This window comes from Haemorhous mexicanus, chromosome 3, assembly GCF_027477595.1.
Source record: "Haemorhous mexicanus isolate bHaeMex1 chromosome 3, bHaeMex1.pri, whole genome shotgun sequence".
In the NCBI taxonomy this organism is placed as follows: Eukaryota; Metazoa; Chordata; class Aves; order Passeriformes; family Fringillidae; genus Haemorhous; species Haemorhous mexicanus.
In genome coordinates, this window is record NC_082343.1 from 60292817 (window position 1) to 60320356 (window position 27540).

At 39.4% G+C, this 27540-nt stretch overlaps 1 protein-coding gene across 1 annotated transcript; it reads right to left on the reverse strand.

Annotated features, from left to right (window-relative positions):
* Positions 1-246: 246 nt before the first annotated feature.
* WTAP (WT1 associated protein) lies at positions 247-25857 on the reverse strand. The gene is made up of 8 exons (XM_059842002.1): positions 25746-25857; positions 21564-21601; positions 21425-21480; positions 16619-16677; positions 14901-15028; positions 8219-8397; positions 3313-3467; positions 247-1470 (listed from the first exon to the last, which is right to left on the reverse strand). The coding sequence occupies exons 2-8, from the start codon at positions 21591-21593 to the stop codon at positions 887-889; spliced, it is 1191 nt and encodes a 396-aa protein (XP_059697985.1). The 5' UTR covers positions 21594-21601; positions 25746-25857; the 3' UTR covers positions 247-886.
* Between the last annotated feature and the right edge of the window lie 1683 nt (positions 25858-27540).

Below are 27540 nucleotides of genomic sequence, written 5' to 3' on the forward strand. Positions count from 1 at the left end.
ATTAACTTCTCCTTTCCACCTCCCCCCCCAATCCCCACCCTTTTTCTGCCAGTAAGGACAAAACCTTTGGAACAAGCACTATCAGGCTGTCTTGAAATTAGCACTAGTGCACGCCTACACTTCATGTATTGGGCATACGCTGTATCAGAGAGGATTGACACAGATACAAATTCAACTCAAAAGCAAGGACTATAAATACACCACATACAAATAAGACATGTAAGCCAATGCAGAACAATGAGGAAATTACATTATTAAAAGTTTTTATTTAGGTTTGGTCAGTACAGGTAAGATAATATTGGAGTCACAGAGCAATATGCATCAACAGGATACAACAGTTCTTAAAAACTGAGTAACTATGCACACAATTCTTAAACATTCGGTCACCTAAGGAGAAAATGCACAGATGTATGGTGGGAAAAACTGTAATTAACACTGAAACTACTACAGGACTCCTTCAGTAAGTCCATCTTTTTAGTGATAAAACTACTGTACTGGGCAAACTTGGCAGTCCAACCCACAGCTATTATGACAAATCTTGAAGGTGGTGTTAAGTATAACAGTATGAGTAAGAATGCCCTTACACAGCACAGGTTCTAGATATACACAGATTTGTACAGACATCATTTATGTTATACTTTATGGAAATAATTTCCATTTCAACTTCACATTAACTCATATAAAAATAACTTGAGCTACACAAACATCCTTTTAGCAACATTCAACGTAATTAACTGTTAAAATTTCCAAAGTGGCAGAGGTATTGAAGCAAAAAGAAACCCACAAAAAGGCAAAATTGTGACAAGTATGCACTAATTTAAACGGCTTCTGGACAGTATCCTCTCCCAATTTCAATGACACTGTATAAAAATTTTGCAGAAAAATGTTACAAAACTGAACCCTGCACATTTACACTGGAGTCCAAACCATTCTGGACATGACGAGAACCCACAGTTCTGTTACCTTTCATGCTCACTGTTTTCTCCTCTTGAGGATCATGATTGGAGTCTGTGTCATTTGAGTGGTGAGTGAGAGAGTTTTCACTGCCAGTGGGAGAGTCTACACTTTCATACCCAGTACTGAGCTGGTTTATGTAGCTACCACTTCCTCTACCAGTTCTATCTTCAGAGTGGTTGGATAGCTTATTACCATTCCCTGGAGAAGCCGGGAAGTCATCTTCCGTGCCGCTACCCTCCCTATAAAATCCAGGCCCAGACGTCCGCTGATGGGAGGAGCTGCCATTGCTTGGTCCGTTTGCCAGGCGGCTGCAGTCTTTGCCTGCAGCCTCTCCCTGCTCCGCGGGCTCAGAGGATGGAGTCCTGCTGGTACCTGGGTTGGAGGCCTGGGACTGCTGCTGCTGGTACTGTGCCAACTGCTGGCGAGTCTCCTTCAACTGCTGCTGAAGAACTAGAATGGTACTCTGCATACCTTCTACCTCCTCATCAAGCTGGATGATGAAGTCATTCAATTCTATGTAAAGAAAACACATTTGTTGCAAACACTTAATAGTCCATATACAGTTTAAATCTCAGAGAAGAAATTAAAATCCCGTAACTCAACATTTTATGCTGAAATTTTTCAAGGAAGTATTTCTCAGCCATCAGGTATGCACTGGTTTTGATACTCTGCCTCTGAAGGAGAAAATGCTTAACAAGTGTGGTATCTACCTATTTTCTAAACTGCTATTAAAAATATGTGAGGAAAAGTTTAACTTCTGGGCAAGAAAGGAAGATATTTAGGAAAAGGCTCAATTGCAGTAATTAATATTTTGCAAGTAGATCCTATTGTGACTACTTTTACTCAAGTACAGATCCCTGGCAGAGATACAGTAAAAGTGACCATGAACCATATCCATAAGTAACAAATCTGAGTTATGGCAAAACCCTATTCAATAGCCAAAAGTAGTAGGGTTTTTTTTCATCATATTTCAAGGAAGTTTCAATTCTTACTGTGTTTAATCCTTTAAATCATTCAAGAGAGAACACAAAAAGACCTTCTTACCAACAGATTCTTAACTAATTTCACAGTGTGCCTTAGTATTTATGTATCAGAAAAAGGTTTTTATGATTAGTTTTGCATTCTGCAACAAAACAAATTTGACCCCAAAACAGTATAAGAAACACTGATTCAGTCTTCAGCTCAAGTGCCCCATCAGTGTGTCAGATGAAATAAAATGCAAGCTGCTTAATATTGTAAATTTTTTTTAGAAGTGCTCTTGCTGCTACAGAAAACAATCATTAGGAAAACTCTTATTGCAGGAGTATCCATATCTTTGAATGATGTATGGGGAAGAAGCAACTCAATGCTGGAGATTGTACATTCTTTAAAGACTGCTGCTTTTGAATGTAGTAAACTTGCTTCATTTATGTACTTGGTAAATTTTGAAGTGCATTATCGAAAGAGTAGTTACTATTCCCACAAAATGACACTATACAATAATTTACCTTAAGCGTTCTAGTTATTTTATACTGCTGTTTTCTCAAAGAGATAAAAATATGATTGGGGAATATGATCTATTCTTAAAAATGCATCTCAGACTAAGATGGGATGCAAAATCAAGTTTTTGGTATCTTACAATCTTCAGATGCAAAACAAACAAAAAGATATTCAGGTCTATGTGATGTCTATATAGATTATAACCCCAAGGGTAACCTATATAGGTTATATTCAGATAACCCAATCTAACATTCTATGAAGAGCCACTGACACTACAGAGAATTTAACATTGAAGACTCTTAAACCTGCATTTTCCCCTCCATTTAAATTGTGCAAGAGGTCAGAGTTTTTAGATCATTTCAGTTTAGGCTTACAGTGTTGCAAAATTTAGACTATAAACATGACAAGACATTTTCATTCATTTGAGTTACCAAAAAGGGGGAAAAAAAAAAACCAGTTTTTCATTTTCTTAGGCATTGTTGAAAAATTGAATTTTTAAAATAAATTCCAAATGAGTGAGAGTTAACAAGAAGCTTTCTGTTCTCAGTGCATGCCTAGGCTATATGTTAACAGCTTTCATCTTGCCAATTCACCAGTAATGTGTGCAGTCTAAACATTCCCTATTAAATAGCAAGACTTATAGCATAAAAACTTCAATTTCAAACACTGCATTACTGGAGCTGTGAATCCCACCAGTGCCCCCAAATTTAAGGACTTTGTTTAACTAAGACTACCAATTAATACTTACTATTGTCATATTTTACTCAATACTGCCCTTTCATTCTGGCAAAGGTGATTTTGTATCATGTATATCATCACAAAATTAAACTTGCAGAAGTGCAAGGCAACTTCTATTTTTGTTGAAAAATCCCTTACCATCCTGACTGCTTTTAAGTTCCTCACTATATTTCTTCTGTAAAGCCAATTCTGCCTCAAGCTGTGCAATACGTCCTTGGGACAGCTGCCTTCCAAGCTCTTGATTCTCCTGGATAAGCATTCGACACTTCGCCATTAACTTTTTCCCTGTTTGGCTGCAAAGGAAAGAGCCATCTATCACAAAATGAATATAAAACCTTCAGTTATCTTCCTCAATCACGAATAAAGACAAAAAGGAGATGCGATTTCTGCATGTCACAATTCAAGGAACATTATGCCTCAACATAATTGTCATAGCAGAAAGTCTCCCTATAGTTACCACGTGCTGTTCCAACGCCAGTTGATCTTCTGTCGCTGTCCCACAAAGTGGAAGGCAAGTTTTATTACTGAAAATATGAATAAGCATATTGTACTTTTTTAATACCAACATCTGGATTATCAGTATGCACAATCTTGCATGTGCCAATTCTTAATGTAGTTAAACATTTGATTAAAGATGTGTTTTGCAATTCAAAAGATCAACGACTGCATAGAAACTACACAAGCAAATTATAAGCAAAATCATTCCCCATTTGTTGTAGTAATGAAATTTAGTAACTGAATTTGGGTGAAGAAAAGTTGCTTGGGGGAAACAATAAATCTCATTATCATTTTTCATACCGACAACCATTTTTCTTTGAGAGGTTTAAACATTCCTTTAAATGCTGTCCAGGTACTCTTGTTTAAAAAATGAGATGTCCAGTTTCCAACTCAACTTATATGTTTGACAGTCACATACACACTGCTTCATGATTTCTAAGGTCACCATTTCTTAAGTACATCTAGTATGGTGAAGAATGAAAATGTAGCTGAACACTGCAAGGACATCAAGGAAGGGGTATATTATCTATCTACTTCCTTAAAATTGACAGATTTCAGATAGTAAGTAAAGATCATTAGGACACTCAGTTTCTGAAAGAAATGTGAAACAGGTAGAAACTGACAAGATTTTCTTTACTAAACTGGTAATGTTACACATCTTTAATCTTCATGATAAAAATCTTCTTGTAAAGCATTATAGGAAGTAGTATGCAAATTAATATATAGGCAATACAGCTGACTCCATGAAAGAGAGAAATTAAAGTCCTCTAGGACTCAGTCTGCCAAGTCAGGATAGCATCCCCAAACAATTCTCCTTTTAATAGGCTCAGCACCATAATGAAGCTGTCTTCTTTTCTACAGAAGTGTAAGCTCTGGCAAAATCCCAAACTTGAACAGTTTTATTGTGCATTCAATAGCAAGACTTGTATTACTCTTCAAGACCAAGAAGGTCATGTAATTTTTTGGTATGCTTTTAAACAAGTGACAAATAATGAAAAAAACTGAGGATTAAAAAAGTAGAAGAGCAAATTTCTGCTACAATCACAGCCACAGTTGTCTCCTGCAACCAATATACAATAATTTAAAACAGCAATTCCTTATCAACTACCTTCTGAGCACTCAAGCCTTAAACAACTTTTAATTTCTCTGCCAACTCTGCCCCATTTAACATTTTTCAACTGACTTTCCCAAATCTTTCAGATGGGCTGCTCCAGAAGGAATCTGGCTGTGTAAAGTCCTGGAGGCCTGAAAATCTGCTAAAGGCAGCAGCCTGTTTTCTTTCTTGATGTGATGTCCAATGCCAGGTCCTTGAAGTTTAAATTGTGCCGACCTAATACAGTCCAAGTCGCACATTTAAGATGCAAGTTTCCTTAGAGATGTTCATTCTGTGCAAAGCAGGACCACTTTGGAGATAACCAATGTGACAGATCCCAAAAGTTATTAGGCAGACATGATTTTTAGCCATTTGCAAATTCCTGTTAATGGATTCACCATCACTACAAATAGAAAAAGTTTACAATGCTTAAGTCATTGAATGCTTTTCTCTTCACAAACCAACATCAACTGCAGAATCGGCAAGTACCAGTTACCTTGGAATTGGGACAATTTTAGAATCCCATTAATATCTTCAGGTTAACTCCTGCCAAAATGTAAAATATTTATTACCTGTATAGAAATTTGCATAGTTACCTATAATGCTATTTCTTCTCATCAAAATTTTTCCAGATGTTCTGAACTAGTAGAGAACAACCCTTGCAATTTACAAAAAAAACAGCACATTCAAGAAAATTAAACACAGTAAGTATTAAAATAATTCATATGAACTGTAAAACTACGTTCAGCATTGTTTTCACAAATCCTCTTGAACATACACGCAACAAAACCTGTAAGAATATAAATAGTTAAATTTCAGAAGACTAAAGTTTGTTGTACTAGGCTTACTGCAAAATGGCATATCAACTAATTTTTATTCCAAGTTTATGCTCTGCTTAATGATGGTTAAAATGGCTTAGCATAGGCATTCCTTTGATTACATGCTCTTTCATTTTCCCCTCCAGACATCAGCAATGTTTATGCTGCCCAGCCTTATCTACATTAAGGTCCAGAGCTAGCTCTGCTTAGGGCCGCAGTTAATGTGTTAACCACGCCAAGAACACCAGTTTAAGATCTGAATAGGGCCATTGCCTCTTTCAAAAACTAGGCCAGATGCCATGAAATGGGTAGTTTTGTACAAGGATGGACAATTAAAACAACTGGGGAAGGAGGCCTAAGATGCTAAGAGAATGAAAAAAACCTTACAAATATTTTACATGAGCCAATTTCTTCACCTTTCAAGAAATAAAACCAGTAAAATCTTAACCCAGTTAACAAAGCCTCAATTATTTACCAGGAAATAACTAACTTTCTATATTCCAGACACTGCATGTATGGGTTATGCACATTCACACCACTGACCTAAAATTATATGATGCAAATTAGGGAATGTTGTAGCTAAAGAAATAACATTTTCTTTTGACACTTGGGTTTGAAAGGAAGTGGCAAGTTACTGGTCTCTCCTCAGTTGTACTGACATTCAGAGCCTGAAGACTTTAGAAAACAACCAACTTGTATCTAAATGTCTTAAATAACTTTCTGAATTCCAAGTTAGAAACAAGCAATCTGCATGGCACGCCTCTTTCAACACACTGTAGGGAGCTTTACAAATGGCTTGGCAACACATTAACATTTCATTAATCTAAATCTTACCTCTGTTTTGATGCTAGATCAATAAAATCTTAGATACTGCTATAGAAAAATCATTCCAGATATATCACTTTTAAAAAGGTAAAGTTTTTCTGTGGATTTTTCTTTTGGCATTAAGTCATTACTCATGCAAAAAAAAAAAAAACCAAAAAAACAAAACCCTGCATAAATATACTACTCTTTGATCCCGTATTAATCAACTGAAGCACAAACAGTTAAAGATACTTCCAAGTCAAAATGATGTAATGGCATCTTAATAAAAGTCAGCAAAACTGTTAGAATACATCACCTTCTGTGACAGCTAAATGTCTCTTTAATTTAAAAATGAATTTTTTAAACTGAGTCATAAAACACTGCCAATTCTTTTAAAAAATCAACACCTCAGATTACTAAATAGAACTCAATTTGCTACGGGAAAAAACAAACACACAAATGCTACACCAGATCTACATTTTGCTTTACAGACCTTAGACATGCACTCCCAACTGTCCCAGATTGCTACTCTTACAAGTAACTTGGGACGACAGAACAGAAGCATCAGTAGAGTAGCAAAAACTCCTTCACTGAATCCACCAAAGAAAATGCATGCATTTAAGGTTTTTTTGGTTTGTTATAATACTGACTTCATTTTCAGCGAACGAGACAATGCAGAAATAACAACCTGTTCAATTCTCGTTCATCCCAGGAGTTTCACGATACAACAGTATAACCAGAAGTGTTCCTTGAACTATGTATTACAACTATTTCAAGGCACATTTTATAGAGAAGCACAATACAAAAAACCCCAGATGTACAACGGAATAAAAACACCCCACCAACACTGAAGACAGTTGCCATCATGTGCCTTCTGTATTAAGCATCTGTATTAAGCATTTGAGATCAGTTCTTAGAATGAAGATCAAAAAATTCTCATTTCTGCATGAAAACATGCAGTGAAATTCTTATCACAACCAGTTTTTCTTATACATGCTAGTTGTGATCAAATATATACTGCTTCAAACAATTTTAAACCTGCATTTAGATGGAACGTACATTTTTGTACAGTCCTGATTTTGAGGCGTCCACAGTATTACCAACCATCCAGAAAACAGTTCATTATTTAGCAACAGTGACTTAAGGCTGCATCAAGTGCTAGAGCACCCGAAGGCTAAACAGTCAAATGTGTACACTACCACTGTTGTGATATCAAATAGCACTCTTGCGGCTATTCAAAACTGGTTAGCAAGTAAACTCTTTAATGCAAAATTCACCTCATTGAGTTTTGACCCAGCAGTTCAGTGAACAAGCAGGAAGTCCACAGTCTTATTGGCAAAACTGACTTACAGTGTCTCTAAGTCACTAGGCTCAAGGTTAAGAGCGAAGCATATTCCACTTCTACATTTTATGGGAATTTTACATGTTCAATTCGTGATTTATAATCTCTAGGTTCTCTCTCCTCCAAACTGTCTGTAGACACAGTGTGCCACAGACTTAAGACTTCTGTTTCTCCCTCTATTTTCTTCAAATAGAACAATATTGCAAATGTCTACATGTTCTAGAAAAGATTTTTTCGAAGATGGCCATTTCTTCAGAATAGTCCGACGTTGTCAGGCCTCTGAAGCAAAGGGGAGAAAAAAGCTGAAACACAAGGTTCATCTGGTAAGTTTTACATTAAGCATTACAAGCTGGACAGTATAAGAATGTGGCTTTTGCCTCAAAACGTCTGAGTCTTGGTGTGGAAACGAGTACTTGGCTGTCCCACCATAGCATTCTCGTAGTGGGACTGTCAGGGAAGTCTTGACTGGGGAGTATTTGTTTTGTTTACCTATCAGGCGTAAATTTCCAGGCACTCAGTTCATTTTGGGCTTGTTCCAGTTTGTCTTTAGTCTGTTCCAGTTCACCTTTCATTTTTAGGAAAAACAAGTTGATGGCTGGGTCTACCATTGTTGATCGCAGTTGGGCAACACTAGGCTGCTGGACTTGCTTGAGGTACTGAATCTGATTCTGCATAAAATAAGAAAAAAAGACTGTTATTCATACAATATTAAAGAAAAATAAGTCATTTCAATACCAATAGTTACTCCAAAGTTAACATCAAGGTAGCTTGCCTTCTCTCACACTGTAACCCGAAGAACACAGGATAAAAACCACTTGTGCACACCTTTCACCCTTGTCCACGTGCCTGCTCACCCAAGCCCCCATCCTAAGCAGCTGCCATGCTTAACCTTTCATGTCAGATTCCCCTCCAGATCCCAAGATTATTTTCTACATGTCAATTTACATTTGTCAGAGCAATATCTGGAACATTAGAATTCTCCCTTTCTTTTCTATCTGCCTGCACTCCTTCTGGAGAACAAAGAGCATATGGAAAGAATTATCTGCTTAAAACAGACAGTTAATTCCCACTCAAGTTCAGTGGAAGTTATTGAGGAACATCGCAGCAAAAATTGACAAGAAATATTTACAAGCAAATACAAAAGGTTTCTTTAACCTTCTAAGGCTTTTTGCAACTGCAGTAGTCACTTAGGATGCAAGATTGTGTATTTCTGAAAAAAAATTTAGAAATATTAACAGCAATTAAAACAGATTTTGGTTGGATTTTGTTCACTTTGCAAAAACCATAAGCCAAAGGAGGTACAATTTTATACATCTGAAACACTTGCAATAGTCAAAATTTCAGATGTAGTAACTGAGAGGTTTCCTTTTAAATACAGTATTTTTTGTTCAAAACAAATGTAAATACATAGGATTAACTTTAAAAGTTTAATTTTAATCCCATCACAACAGACATATCGAAAATTGTACAAAAAGTACGTGTTTAGAACCCTGCTAGTCACCAATACTGCATCAGCCTGCACAGAATGTGTTGATTCTTAAATTCAATTTATTATGCTCCCTGTATCACATGCATTGCTTCATCAGCAAGAGGTGAATAGAATCACACACTGTTAAAAGACGTTAACTGAAAGTCAGATGGTTTGCTTCCCATGCAGGCAGTCCTGCAAACAGACTTGAGAGCAAGAGAGTTTAACTGACAAACCCTAAAGGGAAAGAGTCCCCCTGCACTCTCTCCGTTCCTCGGGACGCACAGCACAGCCAGCAGCACTGACAGCTTAACCATGTTCCTGTACATGCAGTTACTCTTATGGGTTCTTTACACAGCAGTGATGAAGAGGAAGTACAGAAGTCCTACAACACTCAGTGTGCATTAGCAACCTCTGTCACTTCTAAATTGAGTATAGTGTGTTTTAATTTATATATTGTTAAGTAGGAAAATCGCCTGGATTTTATTTCAAGTGGTTTCAAAGGTACTGCAATAACAGAAATATTTCCTTTGACACATCAATTTGCTATTACAAAAATAAAAATACTTAGCTACTTAAAATTCAAATCATCATACTTTAAATTTTAAATAGACAAAGTTCTATATATACAGAAAGAAATATAAAAGGAATAAAGCACTGCATATAAATATTTTAAGGAGATAAAGAATCCACATACAATGTGGGTAATGCACCTAGAAACAGGAAAATCCAGATTAAGGTTATGCTAATATTTCTTGGATGGCATTTTACCTCTCGGGTCCTTTGCCTCACTGAATGCAAAATATATTGCTCACTGAATAAAGATCCATTTTATTCATTGTTATTAATGCATATTTTCTACCCACTCAATTATTTTTCTGCTACTTAAGTATTCCAACAACCTGTCAATTCTTTGTGATGGCTAGAGCTAGGAGACAGTAAAATGGACAACTTCACTGGCAACATATTTCAGATATAAAATCATGATAGAGCAACATTGTTCCCAATCCATTTTTAAAGAGACATCACTATCTGGGGGGCAGGAGGGAGAAGGCCATGTTCCTCGTCTTATCAAGGCCCACAATCCCCCCTCTTACACTGTAAATCTAAAAACTGTAACAGATTCCCTGGGTCACTAGCACACAGAATTGCTGGTGCTGTTCCTCAGTCACACCAGAAATGCACTTAAACACTCCAGAGGACCCAGCCAATGCTGTGCAGTGCCAGTTATTTGACAATCTCATTGGGGTCTCTCCAGCTGACACTCCTGACCCCAGCAGATGGCACCTGCACAGGACTTCAGCTCAACCATCCTTTTTAAAGCAATCATGTAGAAAAAACTTACTTAAACAATCCTTGCTCATTCCCTCCCCAAACGTGAAAGACCATTCCTTCCCTCCACTTTTTCCAACTTAAATTTTCTCAATTCCTCCACAAGTGCTTTCTCCAGTTGTTAACTCCAGAGTTCTCATCTGTCAGGCTTTTCATCCATAAAGACCTAACAACCTCCTCCCAGTATGACCTGCTCCCAAAGCAAGCCCAAACATCTTCCCTTTTTGCCGATTTCCTAATTACATTTGTCTTCCTGCTTAGCCAGTCCAAACCTCACATTCTTGCTCCCTCTAATCACTTTCTGGTATGAGTCACCTCCCACTGATATTCCAGGTGGTAAGGGTTAGGGAGCAGGAGAGTTTGCCTACAGTCAGGACCAACTTCAAGCTACAGCTGAACATACAGGAATAGTCATGTCCAATGCCAGACCCCAGGCAATGCCCACTTTAACATCTGAAATGCCTACAGACTCTTCATATTCCCAAACATGAAAGCACACACCAGCTGGTATTTTTCAAAAGCCCATCAGATGGACAAGTAGAGGTAATTTTCACAGACAGAATAAAAGTCTTGCTATAAAGCCTTCTCTCTGTTCCAACCTAAGGCAGGAGAGCACTGAAAGCAGTCTTTTTAGAGGACATTGCGCTGTGTGAGGTTTTGTTCATGTGGATTTGTATTATTTTGTTAAAGACAGACAATAACATTTTCAATCCCCCTAGTTCTCACATTCTTGTAAACAGCTGCATGCTTTCAGCTGAAATCATCCAAAGATAGCTACAGAGAACCAACACTCTAAACATGACGAACTTGCAAAAGAGATCACAGGCGCCTGAGAGAAACCTAAGCAACCTAAGTCAGATCAACTGTATATCCTTCTTATAAGGAAGGAATAAAGTGCACAACTAAGAAGAGAAAAAACACAACAAAGCTGTAACGTAAACCACCAGAGATATGACTACCTAGGGCTACAGTCCAATTACACCCACAGAAAGTTCCACTCATTGTTATCTGTTCCATGAAAAACACATTTGAGCAGCAAGTATTTCCAAATGCCTACCCACTTACTGACTCTCAGTAACTGCAGTAGACTGGAAGGAGGTTAAGGCCTTTCCCTGAAGTGGCATTGACTTGACCACCACTTCTGCCAGAAATAAAACTTTATGTAGAAACCATAGCCAATACCTTACCCACACTTCCCTAAGAGCAGCAACCTCTTCTACAGGGTTGTTCCTGCTGGAGGAAGGTAGCTCGAGGCTGATGCTGACAACAGGGCACACAGGATGTTAAATGACTGAACTTCAAGGTAGCGTTCAGTGACCCTAAAACCGCAGAGTAATTCTGCAGCACCTACCACAGACTTTTACTAAGCTGCTGGCTCTGAAGAAATCCATATATTCTCCTGCTAGACTCAGCACAGAGCACTAGAGAGAATGGAGCTATTCACTCCCCTCCCATCTTGTTTCTTCAAAACTGACACAGAATAAGGGCAAAGATTCTGCTACTGCTACTCTGACATGCACACCTACACTTTAGGATGACAACTGGTCACTTTCATAAGCTGAAAACACACTAAAAAGTTACTATTTTTAAAAAGGGTGAAAATTAAAACACCAAAATAGAGTTCATCACACCCTATTTTAAAACACAGCTAGTGTACTTTAGTAAGCAAGGTGTTCTACCCAAGTGATCAGAAAACTCAGTCTTTGCCACCTACTAGCAGTTGAATATGGTATGGTATTAAGTTTTTAACCATTTAAATTTGAAAGCAGTAAGTTTGTAAAAATAAAATACCCCAAAAACACATCTGCAGATTTTCAAGAAAGCAGACACCATAAAAGCTCAGTCTAATTATAATGTGATAGGAAACATTGAAGGCTTACATATAAATGTTCATGGTATATTTTACATGTAAGTGTGGATTAAAAAAGAATTGTTAACTATAATCAAAATATGTAAAATTATTTTATGGATTAAAATCAGGCATGTCAAGTAAAAGCACGTGATTAATAGCTTATTAAATGATTTAGCAACCTGTAGCTTAGCTTTGCATCTTATCCAACATGACATATTTCTTTACTGTTACCATAGTGGAAAAGATACTCTCTAGTAACAGAAAGCCAAGCAATCCTCCAGACCTTCTTAAAACTATGTGCATTTTTAAACTTGCAAATACCTAAAGGTGACCATGTCTCCATTATACACCTCCAGTGTACCCGTTTTACACCTCTTCTTCAAGGATGTATCTTCTCACCTCCAAGTAGTGTGGAGATTACATCCTCAGTGTTATTCTTGAGTCAAGAGCAGGAGAAATATAATCCACCCAAGTGTGTGGGCATGCATCTGTTTTTTGTTTCTTTTTGGTAGGTTGTTACCCACCCTTTTATTCTTTTTTAAAGTATACAAAATAAAAGCCCTTCAGAAATTCTTCTAAACAGATGTTCTAGAAAGATTATGCAGCTATAAACGTCTAACAAAGTGCAGCCAAAACGTCTATAGTCTTCATGATATTCAAATCATTCATGATAGTCAAATTCAAAGCATTAAATACTTGGAAGTTTATAACTTCAAGGAAGGAACAAAGGCAAATATAGCACACACAAATGTGGTTTTGGTGAAAAACTTATATTTCTTTTTATTTATTTATTTTTAGTATTTACTGCTTTAGCTATATGCTAAGAAGTTCAGAAGAAAAAAACCTACTGTTACTGCTGCTCCACATGGCAGAATTTATCAGAACAACTCCACAAGTGAAGCAGGAGAAATACAGTAGCCTTACAACTAGGGAAGCGTTGCAGTCCAGTACCAGAACAGATCTTCACTGGCATCCTGGGCTGCATTAGCAGAGTGCTGCCAACAGGCTGAGGGAGGTGAGCCTTCCTCTCCCTTGACACTGGTGAGATATCTGGAGTACTGGGTCCAGATCTGGACACCCCAGTACAAGAGAGACACAGACATATCAAAGCGAGGCCAATGAAGGGCTGTGAGGCTGATTAAGGGGTTGGAGCATGTGACACACAAGCAGAGGCTGAAAGTGTTAGGGCTGCTCAGTCTGGAGAAGAGAAAGCTTGAGAGATGTTACCAATGTGCATAAATACCCAATGGGGAGTAAAGAAAGCAAAGCCAATGGTGCACACTGAAAGCACAGAAGGTGATGGGCACAAACTTAAACACAGGAAGTTCCACTTAAACATAAGAACACACATTCTGCTGTGTCAGTGGTTCAACACTGGCACGGGTCACCAAAGACTTCTGCAGTCTCCATTTCAGGAGATGCTTAAAAGCCAACAGTGTGCAGTCCCGAGTAACCTGGTCTGACTGACCCTATTGTGAACAGGCAAGCTGGACTAGAAACTGCAAGTGTCCTCCAACCTCAATGATTCTGGGCTTTGTTTTTCACCACAGCAAAGTAAGCTTAATCCCCTATATTTTTTTCCTGTTTATAACACTGTGAACTAAAGTGATCTTATGACCTTAAGAGCAGTGAAAATCCTGTGTACAGAGTTCAGTCACACTACTATACCTGATTGCTCTGAAAAACTTCGGCAAAAAAGGAAGACTTAAAAAGCAAAGGAAAACTACAACACTAGTTATTGTACAGAGCTTGTATTTTTCATAAGAGAAGCTCTAAAGAGTATATTACCGAAACTAGCAACAAGCTTTTTACAATCCTCTCAGAAGCTGCCAGATTCAAGCAGAATGAAAATTACGCTAAGAAGATAATCCAATATGAGATAGTTTCCAAGAAACCAAAACTAAACACAGATGTAAAAGTCACAGAAAATGAAGGAGCAAGAAGCAAAGATCAACAAAATACATATTCAGAACAGTAGAAATTAAGCAGATCTGCCAAATTTCAAAAGAACTTTGAACAAGTCAGTAGCAACTCCACCGACCCAGCCAAACAGAGGCTAACACTGTTACCCAAAGGCAATGTGTCAGCCAAAAACGTCCTAAATGAAACCAAATAAATGCAGTCATATCCTTACGTTATTTGTTCCTGACTTTGATGATACTCAGAAATAACATTTTTTGTAGATATGCTCCGCAGATAAATACCAGAAGAGAGCAAGCATGGCACATGCAAGAACTACCTTGGTTTGAAGTAAACGAAGCTTCAATCACAACTGCTGCTGAAAATCAACAGCAATAACATTAAAAAAGCTCCAAATTTTTAAAAAGTTATCTTTACTAATTCAATTAAACTACCCTGCTGTGTCTTTAGACACAGAAATTGTGACCCTAAAACCGATATCTACACTATCCTAAAAGCAATAGTGTAGATACACAAAAAACATTGCATAGCTCATAGGTACTAGCTCAACAGCTGATGTTGCTACAAGTTTGAACACACTTATCCTTTCAAATACTTACAGTACACTCTTGCATCTCCTGTTCCTTAGTTGCCAGCCTCATCACCAGAATATTTTCTCTTCGGGCAGACTCTTGCTGTTGCTGTTTCAACTTCTCTTCAGATTCTCTCAGCCCCGTCACATCATTAGCTAACACAAGCAACAACACAGAAAAAGCATGTTTTATAGTACCCTCTCATAGGAAGTTTTAAAAAGATAGCTAAAAATCTAAAAACCAAATTCAGAAACAGAAGTCAAACAGTTACACTTTTTGCAGGCATGTTTATAACTAGCATAAATAAAAAGCAGCATATCATTAAGTATTGGAAAAGCTTAACAATAGCTGACTTTAAAGCCATATTCCTGGTTCTTCTTTAAGATTTACTAAAACTTTCAAGATGTTTCCATGTTTGTACAGGAAATCACTTTGTGCTGCAAAAATCAATCTGCAGTCTGTAAAACACTGCTGGTTTTGGGCAATCCTCAAACTGGTCTCAACAGTAAGACATGAGCAAACAGTAAGACATTCAAGAACATTCTGTCCCAACTGGAATTCTGATCCATGGACATTTATGAAAAATTATATATGAAATACAAGAGAAGGCAGCTGATTTCCAAAGTGCTCACACAAAAACATATGCAAGCAGCTCAATACCAACTGCATACATTCACTCTACTACTTGTCATATGTAAGACAATTAAAAATTTGAAAAATCTAGATTTTCATTTCTCCTAATTTATGGAGAATAATCCGCTGCAAATATAACCTGATTACAAATTGCTTCAGGACAATTATTTCTAAATAAATCCTTGCAGGTAATTCATTAACACTGTCTACTATGACCTGTACTGTTTCCAAAATCAAGAAACTAGGAATGTTGAAACAACTTATTTATCTACATTTAGACGGTTTGAGATGTGAATGGAATCACCTGTTTCCATGTGCTCTGTTTTATTCTCTCCAAAATATTATGAGACAGCAGCAGAAGAAGGAGGTAACAACAGCAAAAGAGAGGACATCCATTTGGACTGACAGAAAAATACCCTTCAAACTCAGTGGTATTACATCTTTAAGTATTTAGACTGAAAAGGTGAGTGGAAAGCAGGAAATATACCATCCCTAACTGGCAATACAACTTTTAAAAGTGACTTGGGATTGGCTGTTCAGTCACTCCCAGAATGTATTCATATTTTATCATTTCAGAGTAAAATGTTTTCCCCACATTATCCTCCAAAAGACCATGTTTTAATGACCATGTAAGAATGACAAACAAATTTGCCTAATCAGAGCAAACAATCCTTGGAGATTTATTTCAGACATTTACCTCTAAACACTGTTTCTCCTCCCAGCCTTACAATCCTGTAAGACTACTAAAGGCACAGACATTGCGGGAGTATTTCAGCAGTTTCCTTTTCTAATGGTAAGGTACTGAAAGTACTCCTGTTTATGGGGTTATGCTTTGAAGCTTTCCCCTACCCAGCAGTCTGTGTCCTATAGATGCAAAAATAAGACTTTTTAGACAGTGGGAGAAATTTGCAACTGGAAAAGAAGTTGCTAAGAAAGCTGGGAGAGGCTGAAAACTTAACAGTAGAAAAAACAAGCCCTCTTTTCCTACCAAATAACTGACATAACAGATTATTATATCTTACTTCTAGCACTTCTAGAAAGCACATATATTACTTGATCACTCTGCTTTATACATTCAAAATGTGCACCATTTTGAAACGCAGCTAACTTACAATTAAGGTCTGTGTACTTGCCCTCCAGAGCTTGCACGTATGCTTCATATTGTTTCCACCTGTCACAGATACAAAAAGAAAAAAAAGAATTTTCTGAAGCTCTGTTTATTACGTCAACGCATCTCATTCCTAAGCTTTCAGAGCAAACACTGATACCATAATCAGAAAATGTCAAGAAGGAATTACACAACTGCACAAAAGACAATCCCAATTTTAAAAAAAGGAGCACTTAATTGTGGAAATAGTTAAATTTGCTTTGCATCTCAGAGGAACAAAATGGTAGTTTTGTGTATTACAACACTTAAAACTGACATCTTAAAAATCAGTATTTTAGACAAACATTAGGATCAAGCGCTACTTATTTTTGCATCTATATGCATCTTATTCTCATAGCAGAGCAATTCAAACAAAATTCTGTAACAGAAAGTGCGAGACAAATACAACATTAAGTATGTTACCAAGTGAACAGGACAAGCAGAAGTGTATCGTAACACTAGAAATGGCAGTCTAGATTAAGCAGTTATATCAGCTCATTCAGGTTAAGACCACTCTCTGATTACATCCATAAGCCAAACAGTTTAACAACTCTTTGAAAACATATTATTTAGGAAATTCATCTGCAGTCAAAAAACATCACCTAAAAATAGCACTGCATTTCATACAAACCATCAAATCAGTAGCAAATAAAGTCTGCTGTAAAGTTTAGCATGAAATACTTTATGAAAAAGTCCACAGCATGGTGTTTTGGGATTTTTAAGTAGTACTCTGCACCTAACTATGTGTGTTCCTCATGATGGTGCAACTGCACATTATAAAGAAAATTTATCTAATAGCTTACCACTATAGGAGGTGTCTGTTCCCTCCTCCCCATTACCTTCTCTCCCTGACATGTATTTTATGCTAGACTCATCACAACTGCTCCATTTTAACTCTCTAACCTACACCACTACTTTAATTGAAACTATAAAATCTACCTATAGGTAATTTGGACCATTTAGTGAATCCAAACAGCACATTAAAGGGTCTAAAAAGCATCAGAGATCTGTAACAGCAAGTAAGACCACATCAGTGGGAAAAGGAAATGAAATCACGAGATCTCTTCCTTCAAGCAACAATAAAATTTTACATCTCTTCAGCTGAACATCACAACAGCATGAACAAACTCTCAAAGCTCTGTAAAAAAGAGCAGTAGTATTCATACTTAACCCTTAAACTAATCTCTCTGCTCTTAGAAGTTTCACCATTCGATCATTAAAAATTCTATGTTAGTTCAGGAGATTTCAATCTCCCAGAAGTAAAACTGAAATGGCCTGCTAAACAGCAAATCTAGAGAGAAAGAACCTAATTTTACATTAAAAAACTGACATGCAATAAACAGTTGGTCTTCAAACATACAGAACTACTTCACTTTTAAGTTACAGCCCAAACCCAGTAATTCTAAAATCATGAGACCCCCCCCCCCCACACTCCCCTAACAGGAGCAAGTGAAGTGAGCACATTACACAAGTTAAGTAGACGTGCCAGACCACCAGCTGAAAAAAAAAAAGGAAAAGAACCCCTGAAATAACCACACACAAACAAACCATGTAGCCTACGGTCACCAAGAATGTTGTAGATAATAGCTCTAACTCACCTCTCAACAACTTAGTATTTAGGCAAGAACCAAATTCCTGGAAAAGAAAACCTAGATGGCACTAGACCACGTCATGGATTTCAAGTCATATGCCTACCAACACTTCTAGAAAATACACCTATTCAGATGCGGCATTTTGTCAAAAACCTGGTCAAGACTCTTGCAGTTCAAGCAACTTGTACTGGGCCTGGCTGAGACAGAGGCAATTTTCCCCACAGCAGCCCTCACAGCACTGTGCTTTTGCACTCATAGCTACAATGGCGCTGGTAACACATCAGTGTTTCAGCCACTGCTAGAAGTGCTCACGCATCATCAAGGCACATTTTAAAACATTCCTCCCTCACCAGTAGCCCAGGAATGGGCAAGATCTTGGGAGGGAACACAGCCAGACCCTTGACCTCCTTGCCTTGCCCCAGATTACACCTTCCAGCATATCTGTAGCAGACTAAGGCAGCTCATCACTGAATCTGAGTGGGGGAAGAACGACCAAGGCTAAAAGGCAGATTTTTTTTCCTCCCAGCAGTTTGCTTCCCACTCAATATGGTAGTTTATGTCCATAATCTGATGGTTCAAAATTAATATGCTGAAGAGCTTCGCCAAAGTGCTACTTGGAAAGACATTCAAGAACAGACACAGGAGAACTAGGAGGAACACTCCTGAATCTGTTCTGTGATCAAGGGATTGCTTACGGATTGCTTACAGTCTCACAAGAACTGGAAGGTAACTAAGCAGAATTATGTCAGTAACTTAATTCTCTTAATCCTCTAAAAATATTTAGCAGACTTTATAGAGGTAATTTGAAGCTATGAAGTCCAAAATACTTTTTCTTGAAGCACACATTTTTTATGCTGAGCTTTGGGGTTCACAGTAAATGATTTACAGCAGTTAGGGGTCAAGACACACACTGAACCCAGGCCATTCCAAAAATGACTGGCTCTAAGTCCCTGTTAACTGAAGTTTAGTAAAAGCACTGTATTTCCTCAGAAATATTTGTGTATATCAGAATGGTTCAGTGTTTTACCAGGTAGCCACTCAGCTGAATGATCAGCGCAATACTGATCAGATTTTTAGCTATGATCTACAGAAAATTTCTTTACCGTGTTCCTGGCTCTTCTTTCTCTCAGAAGCACCTACAGTCAAGCTAACTACTGCATTAAAAAGGGGAAATCTTAAGATGACTCCAGAGCAACAAGTCACAAGACAAGCAGAAATTCAAGGTCAGGTCTAAGGGCTCTATGTTGGTCCTGCTCACGTTTAGTCAACAAAAGTTACGATGAAGAAACCTAAATTCTGTAGTTCATGGAAAAGAACAGTAAAATTGGGACTCATGGCACAGAAATTGACCAAGCCCCCCATTTTTATTATGTATGTATTTCATCACTGCAACTGTACAGCAATGGTGACTTATTACCTAAAAGACTAAAAGGTGATTACACATCTGTCTCAAAAAGCATTTGCCTCACCAAAGCACAGACCAAAAAACCATATTCCAAATCTTAAGACAATCTAGAGGCCAAGACATGCTTTTCTACATCTCAAAGTAATAGAAATGCCATTGATTAAAATATATGTGTAATAATAATATTTTATTCCAGCATATAAGTGAAGCCAGCAGTTAGTTCAATAATTGCTAGTTTTACATAAAATCACAATTAGAGGTGAACTCACTAGAAAGCCATAATTTGCCCCCATACAAAAAAAAAGTGCTTGAAAGACTGATCTGTGCAAACTAATAAAATGGACATGACCAAAATGGAATGTAAATTTCCATTTCCGCATATATTGAACAGTTATATTCCTTAAATCCATTAAGTGTCCTTTTAGAGAGCATGTTAGTTTTCCTACACACTAAGAAGATGATTCAATAGCAACATAGATGTCATTAGCAAATTCCCCTCTGCCTCTTCATCAACACAGGTGAGCTGCTGACATACTTTACCTCCTTGAGGGCATTCCATCACATTCTCTCCTGAATATGTGCTGGAAACTCATCTCTTCTATGTAGCAACTAATGATTGCAAGTTACAGAAACTGATTACAACTGACAGCCTCTTCTTGTTTTCATACTATCAGTCAGAAAGCAAGTGGCACAGAATCTATGCTTTGGTACTTTCACATGAATTTTATCGCAGAAGTTAAGGGCACAGCTTTGGAGACTTAGGAGTTTTCTATAAAAAGGATCAAAGGGCCAAAACATCTTATGAAAGAAGCACTTTTTCTTACTGTTTAAATACACTTTTCTTTACAACCCAAAAGACGGATACTCAGAAGCAGACAGAAACTAGTTTTAAACATATGGAGCCAGACTGTTTACTCCCTGGAAAAAAACTGTCACCCCACAAGTAGCTGGCAGGATAGTTTATCCAGAAGGGAGGGTAGTCGATCACCATGTACACTAAGTGTTGCATATGTAACCCCTTGTTTCTAACACAATTTAGTCTTTGTTTTATGAAACAGCAAAATTTACCTTGAGACCCTTACAACACTAATAACTCAGTGAAGAAGAACTAATGTTTACCAAAATGCACAGACTATTCCAGCAGATAAACAGATGCCCCACAGAAGGCTAGTCTGGATAGCTCCTGGCTTATCAATCAGGAAATTCAGGCATACAGAGACAAGTGGCCTGGAGTGGTTTCTTTAAGCAGGTGGTATGTGCAACAGAATTCCCTAGAATTGTTCCCGTGGTGACACTTAAGCTTTCTGAAAAGTTAAAAAGATGGCCAGGTTCTTTCCTATCAAAAGTTTAAGGCAATAAAAACTTCATTTTAACATTTTTCTGTTAATACCTGAACATGCTGAGAAGACAACAGCAAGGGCTGAGAAAGCACAAAAAAGTACCGGAGAGGTAAAGAGTTGACATTTTTCTGATGTTTAAAACAGCTCGCTATCTATCAAGGAATGTAAGCAATTGTATCTTCTCCAGTTATGAGTGAATACTTGTACTCATGTTCTACAAAATACTACTAAGGATTTTGCCTTTTGGGAAAAAGTGCTCCCTCCCAAACTACAAATATTTGAGACAAGAGGAGAACTTTACAGAAGAGATACATTATGAAACAAAACTGTTTTTCAGAACAAGGATGCTAAAAGACAATGAAAGAGTAAATTCACACATCTTCCACAGGAAGTTCACTAAAATGCTGAGATGGAAAAAAGACTTTTTACGTTACCTTAGGATGAGCTCATCTCTAGGTAAAACCTTAAAATCTGCTTCACTAAGGCGAACCTATGAAGGAAAAAGAAAAGCATAACTTATCAAGCTGTCCTGATTACCTGGAAGGGTGAAGTCACAAGTAATTTTACACATACCTTCTTTGGGAGAGGTTCTTCATTCGTCATTGTGAACTCTGAAGGGAGAGGAAAAAAAGGAGTTTTATTCAGTGTAAACAGAACACTGAACAAATCAGAAACTTATAGCCTTAACTGTTTTGGTTTGCAGTATTACACCACTGAAATATTGGTTCCGCACAATGCAGCACCAGAGTACAAAATAACACTGCAACATGTTTGCTCCTTTATTCTAGATATAGTCAGCTGCATTTTTTTCTAAAAGTTACCTCAAACTTTCTATTTCTATCTAAAAAGCCAATCAGTAATCAATCCTTCCTATTTAACTAATCAAAACCACCCAACTTTGTATCAAACTGACATTCAGTATGCGTCTACATCTACATAACAAAGGTAAAGGATAATCAGGGTCTGAGGAAAGTAATTTATACTACTGCTCCTCCTCTTCAGAATAAAAGAATAATTTGTGAACATTACAACATGTTCTTGCAAGTACTTATTCTCTTAAGATTCAAACAAACAGGAAGTACAGTCATTTTAAAACCCGTGCGAATATTCTCAGGAAAAGTAAGATGCAAAACAGCTTAGATAGGCCATCAAACTGAATTCCTCTGGCGCATACAGAACACAAGAGGACTGCATTTTGCTAGGTTAAATATTCACACTGCTCTGAGTTACAGGACATGCTTCCTTATCTCTAAAGAGTAATACACAGTATTTTCTACAACTATGATTATGTAAGAAATATTGAGTTCCTAAATCTTACAGGCATTCAGGTAACAATAAATGCAAGGTTTGGAGGCATGGATCTTTGCAAAATGCTTTCCAGTGGAAAAGCTGCACATAATTTTAAGAGCTGACAAGCTTGTAAAGCTACTACTGCACATGTACCAGGGAAAGGATGCATGAACTCCTTAGTTGTGAACATTTAGCTTTAAAGAAATAATGCTCTTAGAGTATTCTAGATATTCTATTTTCTCAATTATTTTTATGGATTACCTTAGTATTTTCATAATGACACTCAATGAACCAATTTAACTTTTCCAAATCCTAAAACTGTTGGTCAGTAAAACAAGCAAATACATTCCAATGAAGCAGAGTTTTCAATGCGCACTGACACCACTGACAACTACACAGCACCCTACTACACAAGGTCCTGGTTAACAACAAACAAAATAACCAACACTCACAGTCCCTTCCTGTAATACTGACATTAGAAACCACAGAAAGAAAACATTCAGTAGAAGCATCTCACTAATGAATGGCAGCTTCCTGTTGCTAGGCTTAGTAACACACAGGCACCTAAGTGCTTCCCGAAACTAAGTCACCTTCACTCCCACCCCCTTCCCCCCTTCGAAAAAGAAGTTACTCAAGCATTTTGCTTGAGCTTCTGCATGCAGCTCCTTATTTGAAATTGTTTTACCAAAAACATACCTCAAATATAAAATACAAGCAAAAGAGGCTGCTGATACAAATTGCCAGTGCCCAATTCAATCATTCAGAGTAACTTGAGATTACATAGGGAATGCTTGTGGCCCCTGTATTTAGGCTGCCTACCTTCCCCATTCACTAAAAATGTTTTTCCAAACATTTTTAGAGCTTTTAACTCCTTTGGAGTTTGGAAGTAGTCTTGAAGATCTCAGCTAGTGTTAAGTTCCTGACAGAGAGAAACACGCTTTTCAGATGTCTCACACAACTACATCTAACACTGATTAAATGGTGCACACATGTCAAGTCATTACATGTGTGTTCCCCAAAACAGTACCAGAAGCACACAAGTACCAAAAAAATGTGGATTTCCCCCAAAGATCTGCTGCAGCATATGGCAATTATAAACATACAATTGCTGCCACAATCATGACTACAAGAAATCAAAGGTTGATGCTCCAATGCAAAGGTAGTCAAACTCTGCATCTCCAGATCTCACACAAAATTTCAGCATGAGACCAGGCTACTCTAACCTCTACACCCAGCAGATCACTGTTTACAAAACCACCTCCTGCTTTCAGAGCACAAAAGACTGAAGTTATAGACCACTGCATTACCGAAGTTACTACCTTACTGCCACCTATTACTACTTGCTATGATAAAACCACACACTAAAAAATAAAAACACACTAGCTAAAAATATTCCATAGGTTATTCTGGAAAAGTCAGGTTGATAATATCTACAGATAAACACTTAGTGCTCTTTCCACACATACGAATTTCACCTTGCTACTGCCCTGCAACAGCTTTTTGGGAACCTGGAGTACCTCAGCAGAAGCTTGAGCATTTACTACTGCTGAATACTGCTATCAGTATGCAGCAGTAATAAATATCAGTATTATAAATATCAGTAATAAATATCAGTATTTCTCAGAAACAGCAGCAGCGCCAGGCTGGCTACAGCAACAGTCACGGTGATTTGCCTTAGTGTTCTGTCAACGAACAGGTGAATCTCTATGCTACAGACAACAACTGCCACCGAAATGTTCATTCTTTTAATCTAATACAGTAACTTCTCAACCACTGTGCATCAAGAGATACTTATCACTCGACTTGGCTCTAGAAGAAATCATCTCTCTCCTACCCATATCAGAAATATCTTGCAAGAACATGATGAAGAGTCACTTTCTACAATAAAAAGAGTCAATGTAAACAACATTCCTACATAACTGACTGGAATTAACAGAACTGTATTTTGTGATTTGTATTATGAACAGCTTAACTGTACCATCCTAACTAAGCACTTGCATGATTTTGCAGAAACAGTGGCTGCCACACACCACTCCTGCATATCTGCTCCTGGCAACAAGCAACATAAAACCATACTCCATACTTAGAATAACAGGCACTAAAAGAATTTTCAGAACAACTCAATATTTTAGGCTTCTATGGCAGTTTCAATTACAAGAAATGTGAAACAAGGAAAGCGCATTTTAATTTTAGTAACTCTGATAGAAGCCCGCACACCTTTTCCTACAATGTTTATAAAACACAGGATTTAAAAACTTCTTTAAAAACCCCAATGAACAAAAGTAATTTAATGAGGTATGAGGCTTTACTTGTTATATGCAAGCTGAGAGTTATTTTAATGATACCAAGAAAAAGTTCAATGGGAAAAACCCCAGTATGGGATCCCAGCTCCCAAAGCACGTACGTGTGTACATATATATACAAATATATAATTTACAAAATCGTTAGGGCTGGAAGGCACCTCTGGAGATTACAGAGTCCAACACACCCCCGTCCCTACTAAGGCAGGGTCACCTAGAGCAGGTGACACAGGAACGTGTCAGGTGGGCACTGGATGTATCCAGAGAGGGAGATTCCTTGACCTGCCTGGGCAGCTGTTCCGAATGAGTGTGCTTGAGATTGCTCAAAAATTTCTCAGCTCACACTGCACCCTGGAAGGAAGTTAAGGAGGAAAGCACCACCACAGCAGGCTGTTCTGCCGCCCTCAATGTAAAGAAGTTCTTCCTCATGGTAAGGTGAAATTTCCTGTGTTTTAGTTTATGGCCACTGACCCTCGTCCTCCCGCTGGGTACCACTGAAAAGAGTCTGGCACCCTTCACTTTAAGATAGCACCCGCCCTTAGGATATTCGTAGGTATTGATGAAAGCCCCTCTCAGTCTTCTCTTTCCTAGAGTTAAGAGGCCCAGCTGACGCAGTCTCTCCTCGCAACAGAAACATTCCAGACCCCAAATCATCTTTGTGGCCCTCCCCTGGACCCCCCTCCAGTAGCTCCGTGTCTCACTCGTACCAAGAAACTTTCTGACGCTCAGAAAGAAAAGCTCCACAGTATGCCCGTAACTGCTCAGCCCTCACACTCGTCTCAGCAACCGCGGGAGTCCCACCCCCCCCACACCCCCCCTCCGAGGGCCGCAGCCGCAGGTGTCTGACAGACCCAGCTGCTGCGGCCACCCCCCAGGCCAGGCAGTGCCCGCCCCGCCGCCCTCGCTCCTCTTCCACAAGGGAAGCACCAAACCCGGCTCCCGCGGCCGGGGGCGCGGCAGCAGCCCAAAGCAAGAGGAGGAGGATCTCGGCCGCGCAGCCAGGCCGAGCTTCAGGGCCTCGTACAAAATGGCTCTAAGTGCTTCCGCTCCTCCCCCCCACGCCCGAGGTGAGGGATGGAGGCGCCACTGAGGGTCGGCACCCTGGGAACGCGGGCTGCCCGGGCCGTCCGTCCCGCTGGGGCGGAGCGCTCGCACGGCCACTCACCTCCCGCCTGCGGCGCGGAGGCCCCGCGCCCCTCGCACGCCGCTTGCCTGGGCCGCGCTCCGCCTCACATCGAGCAGGGGCGAAACGCCGCCGCCGCCACCTCCACGCCTGCCTCCGCCAGCTGCGCGGGCGCCGCCGCTGCCACCACCAGCTCCGCAGCCAGGACGGCCGCGCCTCCCCCCGCCCGAGCTCCCCCGCACGCCGCTCCCGCCCGCTCTTTATTTGCGGATTCTCTGCGCTACAAAATGGCGCCCAGGGAGGAAATGAGCGCCCGCCCCGCCCCGCGGCCGGCGGCTGCGCGCGCACCCGGCGTGGGGGGGTGGCGGCGGCGGTGAGAGGCTCCGCAGCGGTGCAGGGCCCCGGCGCGGGTACCTCGGCCCGCCTGCGGGGCGGCCGCTGCGTGAAATCGCCGCTCGCCCCGCCCGGAAAAGGCGGCTCCCGCGGGATATTAGAGCGCCGATTTAAAGCCCGTCGGCCGAACGGGCCGCGCAGCGCTCGTATCCGTGGAATGCCGCGCGGCCTCCTGCCGGCGCGGGGCGCCGCTGTCCGGCGGGATGGGGCGAGCGGCGCCCGTCTCCCGCCAAAGCGGCTGAGGGGAGCGGGACCCGGCGCCTCCTGGGAAGAGCGCTTGGCGCCTTCCCGGAAGGCTGGCGGAGAAGATGGGATCTCTGGGAAGGAAAACTACGCGCAGCAGTAAATAAAGTGCAGGATGGGTGCCGGGCTTCTCGGCGTGACTGGCGGGGCTGCTTGCCCGCCGGCCGCCGCTCGGCGGCGTCGGTGCGAGTCAGTGTCTTCGGCCACTAATGAACGATACAGCACTTAAATTCTAGCTGCTTCCAAAGAAGTGAAACATCAGTTTCCGCGTTGGGGAGTATAAACCGATTAAGTAAAGTTTGCTCTTCGTTGCGCTCTAGCAGTGAGCTGGTGCTTTAAAATAAAGTTGTCTTACTATCCGTGATTTTGCAGGCTGTGCTGCTAGGTAAATACTTTTGCCTTTTGTCGGTAAAGTCGTAAAGCTGCTGCAGGCTAAATTAGTCTGTCACCTGGGGGTGCTCCAGAAATCTCTCCTGACTCTTCCTGGTAGCAGCAACAATATAATCACTACAGAATAGAACCCACTGCACGTGGTCCCACATCCACATGTGTGTGTATATATGAATACACAGATTTTTCTGTGAGAACTTAAAACGTTTAAAAACCACACTGCAAGTGATTTGATGTAGCTGCCCAGGATAAGGTGATAAGGTGACCACAAGGAGAAAGGACCTGAATAACTGCCTTTGAAATCTTACCTCATTTAAAAGTGAAAAATTATACACTGTGATTACTGTATGGTTACCTGTTCCCTCTTTTCTTGCAGATATTTGTTTTAAGCATTCAAGATACCAATCAACAGATGAAGCTACCCCAGGATATGTCAGCATGAGAGATTAACATTAGAGTAGGCCTTAACAAGAACATTAATGTAGCAAATTGACTTGATTTCCTTGTGTGCAAATGTAAATATTACAATACTACAAATGCATATAAACCAAGCAGGAGAAGAAATTGAAACTTTTTCTACCTAGAGGCAGATGTATGCTCAGGGCTTCTTCTATTCTGTGTATAACATACCTTACATTTTCTGTGTATCAGAGGTGATTTAAACTCAAGATCTCCCAGTACTTTGTCTGGAGTTTGGCCACTTTTTGTTATGTTCAGAAACCAAACCTCCTTTGTGTCTTCTCAGTAGTACAGATAAAGGTCTAGCTCAGATATCCTCTAAGGTGTGGGATGGTAAACCTTCCACAATTGT

Excerpts from the sequence above, each read along its gene's own strand:
- WTAP (XM_059842002.1), bottom strand. The coding sequence starts at position 21,593 with ATGACGAATGAAGAACCTCTCCCAAAGAAG. Across the intron at positions 15,029-16,618 it reads CAAGTACACAGACCTTAATT|CTAATGATGTGACGGGGCTG; the intron begins GTAAGTTAGCTG and ends TGCTTGTGTTAG. Across the intron at positions 8,398-14,900 it reads AGGAGATGCAAGAGTGTACT|AATCAGATTCAGTACCTCAA; the intron begins GTAAGTATTTGA and ends TATTTTATGCAG.